The sequence below is a fragment of the Cervus elaphus genome, chromosome 20, assembly GCF_910594005.1.
Source record: "Cervus elaphus chromosome 20, mCerEla1.1, whole genome shotgun sequence".
NCBI classification, from domain to species: Eukaryota; Metazoa; Chordata; class Mammalia; order Artiodactyla; family Cervidae; genus Cervus; species Cervus elaphus.
In genome coordinates, this window is record NC_057834.1 from 33,585,568 (window position 1) to 33,592,701 (window position 7,134).

General features: G+C 42.0%; 1 protein-coding gene across 1 annotated transcript; it reads right to left on the reverse strand.

Annotated features, from left to right (window-relative positions):
- Nucleotides 1-1,006: 1,006 nt before the first annotated feature.
- On the reverse strand, nucleotides 1,007-2,034 carry APCS (amyloid P component, serum). The gene is made up of 2 exons (XM_043877347.1): nucleotides 1,887-2,034; nucleotides 1,007-1,776 (listed from the first exon to the last, which is right to left on the reverse strand). Exons 1-2 carry the CDS (start codon nucleotides 1,948-1,950, stop codon nucleotides 1,166-1,168), a joined length of 675 nt encoding a protein of 224 aa, XP_043733282.1. The 5' UTR covers nucleotides 1,951-2,034; the 3' UTR covers nucleotides 1,007-1,165.
- Nucleotides 2,035-7,134: the final 5,100 nt, after the last annotated feature.

Sequence of the window (7,134 nt, forward strand, 5' to 3'; positions counted from 1 at the left end):
ACTTTATTGTGTCTGTGCCTGCCTCTTTGTCTATCCTGGGTGAATGGACACGTGAGTTAGAAGTAATCACTTGGGAAAAAAGAAAAATGAAAAAAAGAAGTGATCACTTGGTTATTCTGAAGCTCTCCTGGATGCTGTCTTTCTGACTTCCCTTCGCTTCATGTTCTGTTATCTGTGGGCAAAGCCTGCCTTATTTCTCATATGCAGCCAAACTTTCTTTGGAGTCCTTGCTTCTCTGAGAAGGGAATTCATATCTGTTGAGGATATGCCAGACACTCTGCTCCATAGTTTTCATAATAATGAAGATAACTACTAATAATAGCATCTGATAATTATTTTGTAATGTTGTAATTGGGATGCCTGTTGCTGTGCTATGAGTTGTATCTTAAAGAGATAAGCTGAGACCAGTTTAGGGGGGGCATGTCAAAGGGTTTAAGTTGCATCCTGTGTAAAGTGGGGATCCATGGAAAGATTTTGAACTGGGAATTCAGGTGAGCAAGATCCTTGATGACTTCAAGACAGTATTATGGAAATCTGTCATTGAATGGTACCACTGGGATTTTTGAGGAAAAAAAAAGGCATGTTTGCCTTTACCCAAAATGATCCAGACTCTTAAACATTTTTAGTTTTCATTCCTGCTGGCTCTAATTTTTTTCCCCATCTCATTACTTGCTATCAAGTTCTCAACTGTTGCTTGCTTATCTCATTATAGTTGTCTCCTTGGCAGAAGCTCAGACCTCTTTTTGATTTTGTAGCTGGAAAACCAAATAGAAGGATTTCTGTTGCAACTCCACATGAATTTCAAATTGTTAATGCAATGATTATTAGTAGCTTGTAAGTGTTGCTACTGACCATACTCATTGAGTGCTCTGGCATATCTTTTTAGTAACTTAAAGATTCCCCTCCTCATAATTTGCAGGCTGATTTTTCTGGTTAATTAAATACCAAGTTTCAAATAAGTAGATATACAAGAAAATGTTTGGGACTATGATAAGCACTAAACGAATGCAGGTGGCATAATATATTTTTTTAATTAGGCATACTTTTAGATGGGAAATTCAAAGAAGAAAGAGCTACAGATCTACAATTTAGGGTTCAGTTTCTTTAAGCAGAACTCTTGGGTATTGGTTGTTTCATTTTCAAGTCCTTTTGTTGATTCCAGACCTCAGCCCCACACCAGGGGCTTGACAATAACATAGCCTTTGGTTTCATATTTCAAAGCCTGCCAGTTCAGGATGGTGGGATTGATGAAGGGGTGACCATGGTACACAAGTAGGATTTCTTCTGGCGGCAGGATGGAGTCCCACATGTATAAATCCCCAATCTCTCCCATAAAGGACTGGCTCTTGTCAAACCCTCCTCCATAGGAGTCCTGCTCTTGCCCAAGGACAATCTTGGGGTGAGCTCCCACAGAATAGCCCTGCTTCAGGCCCCTTTTCACCAGTGGCTTCCCGTTGACCCAGAATTCAGCGATGCCTGTGGAAGACTCCCAGCTGGTACAGATGTGCACTGGGCTGGGGAATGTCTCGGAAGCTCTGACAGTAACTTTGGCTTTCCCAATGTATAGACTGTACTCTCCAATCCTGTTTTTAAAAAGCAGTAGCTCGTTATCCTTGCCGTAGATGCTATAGGAGAAGAGGCTGTGGGCCCGGGAGAGGTCACTATAGGCTCGGAGACACAAGGTCAAGTTCTTCAGAGGTTTCTCCAGCTTTGTGATCAGGGTCACGTGGTCAATGGAAGATTCTCTAGGGAACACAAATACCTTCCCTCTTAGGTCTGTGGATAGACAGGGAGAGACAGAGTGACCTTTACTACAAATGCAGGGAAAAAAGAACATTCAATCTTTTCTCATCTCATGTTCCTGGATCACACCCTGACCACCCTACCTGTCTGAGCAAAGGCTTCTGGGAGGATGACGAGGACAGAGACCCAAAGCATCAGCTTGTTCATGTTCTTGGCCTGGGGCTTTACAGCAGCAGCAAAGACCAGGATGAGGGTACAGAGAACACAGTGGTTGTTTTAGATCTCAGGCTCTTCAGGGTTTATATGCACCTCCAGGTGAGGATGGGGGATGGAGAGCACCAATAATATGTGAGTGATTTTCCAGGCCTGCCCTCTGATTCCAACAGTCAGACCTATTGGTGGGGAAGGAAGAGCTGGAAAATCAATTGGGAGTTACTTATTACATAGGGGGAATGACCAGAGCTCCACCCCACTGTGACCCAGATTCTGGGGCTGGGAGAGCGTGATGTGGAGAGTAGTGTTATGGAAGAGATGAGAGGCCATGCTGGGCCCGTCGGGAGGGTCTGACTCCACTCTTCAGGGGTCCCTCAGTCTGATGGCCCTGTGTCTTCTGCTTGTGGGTGTTCTGGGGTTCTGATTTCTACTGAAGACCCTGGAATCTCTTCATCCTTGATTAATTCAATATTTACTGCTGAGGGGAGTGAGAGGATTAGAGTACATGTATTTTCTGCCTCCCTGAAGATGAGTGCTTTCAGTCACTGTCACCCAGCTCTGCTGCTTCTTTGGATTATCATGGTGTTTCTTTCTTCTTTTTTTTAAATTAAGTTTTATTGGGGTATATTTGATTCACAATGTTGTGTTAATTTCTGCTGTACAGCCAAGTGAATCAGTTACAGATATACATATATTCCCTCTTTTTTAGATTTTATTCCCAGATAGGCTATTACAATATATTGAGTAGAGTTCCCTGCACTATACGGTAGGTTCTTATTAGTTATCTGTTTTATATATAGCAGTATGTATACTTCAATCCCAATCTCCCAATTCATCTCCCCAACTCCTTCCCTCTTGGGAATTATAAGTTTGTTTTCTACACCTGTGACTTATTTCTGCTCTGTAAATAAGTTCATCTGTACCATTTTTTTTAGATCCCACATATAAGTGATAGCACATGATATTCGTTTTTCTCTGACTTACGTCACTCAGTATGATCATCTCTATGTCCATCCATGTCACTGTAAGTGGTATTATTTCCTCCTTTTTAATGGCTGACCCATATTCCATTGTGTACATGTATTCTGTCTTTATCCATTCCTCTATCAGTGGACATTTAGGTTGCTTCTCTGTCCTGGCTATTGTACATAATGCTGCAATGAACATTGAGGTGCAGGTGTCTTTTCAAATTGTGGTTGTCTCCAGATAGATGCCCAGAAGTGGGATTGCTGGATCATATGGCAGTTCTACTTTTAGTTTTAAAAGATTTATTTACTTATTAAGTTACTTTTTGGACTGTGCTGGGTCTGTGTTGCTGCACATGGCTTTCTCTAGTTGCAGCGAGTGGGGACTACTCTCTGTCTCAGCATGCGGTTTCTCATTGCCGTGGGTTCTCTTGTTGCAGAGCACAGGCTCTTGGTGCTCAGGCTTCAGTAGTTGTAGCACACGGGTGCAGTAGTTGTGGCTTGCAGGCTCTAGAGTGCAGGCTTGCAAGTTGTGGCACACAGCTAAGGCCTATGGGATCTTCCGGACCAGGGATCGAGCCAGTGTCCTTTGCATTGCAAGGTGGATTCTTAACCACCGGACCACCAGGGAAACTCTATTTTTAGTTTTTTAAGGAACCTCCACACTGTTCTAGTGGCTGTATCAATTTACACTCCCACCAACTGTGTAGGAGGGTTCCCTCCTCTCCACCCCTGATCAGCATTTGTTGTTTATAGTCTTTTTAATGATAGCCATTCTGACTGGTATGAGGTGATGTCTCCTTGTAGTTTTGATTTGCATTTCTCTGATGATTAGTGGCGTTGAGCACCTTTCCATGTGCCTCTTGGCCATTAGTATGTCTTCTTTGGAGAAATGTCTACGTAGATCTTGTGACCAGTTTTTGATTGGGTTGTTTGTTGTTTTAACATTGTGCTGCATGAGCTGTTTTTATATTTTGGAGACTAATCCCTTGTAGATCGCTTTGTTTGCAAATATTTCCCCCCATTTTGTGGGATGTCTTTTCATTTTGTTTATGGTTTCCTTTGCTGTGTGAAAGCTTTTAAGTTTAGTGACAGCCGGGCATGGATCCGAAAGTCCAGTACTGTCCAATTTTAGGGCTAGTTAATTCAGCAGTTGAGTGTTTCATACTCCTAGCATATTCCAGCTTCCATGGCCACTGTCATGCTTATCATGGTGTTTCTTTATGCCAGAGTTTTCCATTCCTCATTGCAACTGATTTTTCTTGTAACCTGTTTACTATTTGCGGAGATGTCAGCATCTCACTTGATTTTCCTCTCTTCTTCTTTGGATCCCTGGCCATTGAGGGTTCATTTATGTGGTAGCCCCATTAATATATTACACTTGTATTTAGTACTGATGCCCAAGCACTACACTAGGTCTTGGAGGTTGAGTGGTGACTACCCTGGCACAACTTCAGTGACTGCTATCTTCATCCCCTCTGCTATTACTTAAACTGTTACGCTATTGGCCACCACTCACACCTGCTCTGCCTCTAAGATATCAAACTAAAGCTCTCCTTTCTAGCTGCATTATCTTCCTTTTTTCCTGTCCCTAAATTCTATGGAATCTTTGTGTTCATCCTCTTGTGCAGTCTCTTGTTCATTTCCTCTTCTCTCCGCTTATGGCAGAGCTTCTGGTCAGCCTTTTTAATGACATAACAATCGCCACCAAAAACACTCTTTCTCTACCATTGTTCAAATTATCCTTCTACCACTCAACTATGGGCAGTTCCCACTCTCTAATTTTTTCTAAGCTAAATCCCAGGTGGTAAAACCTTATATGGTTTGTGGCACAGTAAGGGTTAGCTGGAGTTGGGATTATACACCTTATTGTCTCATAATTAAATGCAGATCCTTCAGCTTGAAAGCCAGTGCCTTTCACAGTCTTGCTCCATCCTAGGCTTAATCTCTTAATCAAATGCTGTTTTCTGGTCAAATACCTCTAATTGCTGTTTTTCATACATACCTGCTTTTCCTGATTTCTTTCTATTTTTTTTTTTTTTGCTTTCATTTTGTCTTGAATTTTCTTTATCCATCTTTGTTTCTTAAAATCCTAACTACTCTTCAAAATCAACCTCTAAAGTGATTCATTTCATGAAGATATCCTTGATGTCTCAATTAAACATGATTTCACCTCTTTCCAACTCCCCATGAGGTTAGGACCAAAGACTTTGGAGTAAAATTTGCTAGTGGTTGACTATTGTGAAAGCTACTCAACCTCTCTGAACCTTCCTTTCCTTTTCTGCAAAACAAAGATAAACCTTTCCACCTCACAGTGTTATTGTGAGCATAAATGAGATATTATAATATGCATAAAGTTCATGGAATGGTGTCTGGATGATTATTGTTGTAATTTTGAAGCTTTTATGGATGTCACTGTGTCTTTCTCATATTTATAGGTGTTAGTATATTTATCTCTTGTGCTTAGTCACTCAGTCATGTCTGGCTCTTTGCAAAACCATGGACTGTAGCCCATTAGGCTCCTTTGTCCATGGAATTCTCCAGGCAAGAATATTGGAGTGGGTTGCCATGCCTTTCTCCAGGGGATCTTCCAAACTCAGGGATTGAACCCAGGTCTCCCGCATTTCAGGCAGGATTCTTTACCATCTGAGCCAATAGGGAAGCCCATATTTATCTCTTATCCTCTCTTAATTGAAGCTGAGTATTAGGTCTTATTTATTTCTAGTTCACCTGTTTTGCTTAACCATTATTTCTGAACATGGAAGGAACCCAGTATATATTAATATTTGTGGAATCATATGATTCAAGCAGGAAGAGGAATTTTTACATAAACAGTTTAGCAGCAACCAAGACCACAAATCCACTTGAGTGACATAAGATCTTCTGGAAATGGGAAGTGGGATGCAACTCTTACTGGGAATCCAGGTACTAGGCTCTTCCCCTTCCCATATGTTAATTAATGTATGCCGTGAGATTTAGAGTATGTAGGGTTCACCAACTGCTTCTGGTTTTCATCAGAAATTATGAAATATCGTTCTGTCAACCAAAGATGGTTTGGAGGTCAATGTGGAAGAGAGTCCTCTCTAATGGGAGATGTGGGTGTGGAGCTGGTCTAGGAATATGGCTACTGGGGCGAGTGCCAGAGTTTGTAGCTGGATGTGAAAATAGTATGTTCAGTCCCTGTGAAGAGACCAGCAGGGCTAGAAAGTAGGTTTCAGAGTAGAACGGGAAAGCAGAAGGAGAGGTGGGGCCTGAATCTGTTCTTTAATTTCCTTCTCTGCAATATGTTTCCTAGGCCTTGGAAGAAAACAGCCTGAGCTTCAGTGGTAATCAAAGTGGAAACTCTGGATTCTTTCTGTTGTAGGAAGGAGGATCCTGATGTCAGAATATAGGACAATGAATCCTGAGTCTTTAGAACTGGGTCGAGTTCTCAAGGTGAACCAATCCCGGTGGTTGCTGAGAGGCTTCTGGGTGCCTTCCTGCCAGTGAAAGTTTAGGTGAGAGGTGCTGGTTCCTGTCTGGGTAGCTCTGGAAAGGCTGGGGATAGGGGAGTAAAGGTGGAAAGCACTGGAAAGAGGCAGGGTCACTGGTGTGCCTCAAGTAGTATTGTCCTGATGCCCTCAGTTGTCACACAATAAAATGTGCCTTTGGAGAGGATGGGAGAATAGAGCACTGGCAGTGCCACAGAAAGGGCACGGCATAAACTCAGATCTGGAAGAAGGCACGGATGTGGCATCTGACTGAAGGTCGTGTGTTGTGTGTTAATTGCTCAGTTGTGTTTGATTCTTTGCAAGCCCATGAACTGTAGCCCGCCAGGCTCCTCTGGGGTACCAAGGGATTAAAAAATACTTGAAAGATACCTTCTAAGGCCTGGGGTATTTATAGAAGACATAAAGTCACAGTAACCCTGGGAAAGACTGGAAAGGAAGAGACTGAAGGAGAAAAGAACATGAGGTTGGAGAAGAGTACAGATTTTGGTGTGAATAAAGAATTATTTGCATGTGTTCTGTTGGCTGTAAGGAAACTTAAGGGCATGAATTTGTAGTAGATGAAAAGAGGCAGTGGAGACACTAAGAGTAACTGATTATCATCCTGAGAGGTGGTTGAATAAAATCAAAGGTAAACAATTTCAGACTGGTGGCAGGGTCTTATAGTAAAAGTAAAAGGGCAAACCTGAGATTTAAAAAAAAAATAAAGATAGAATATGGAATGG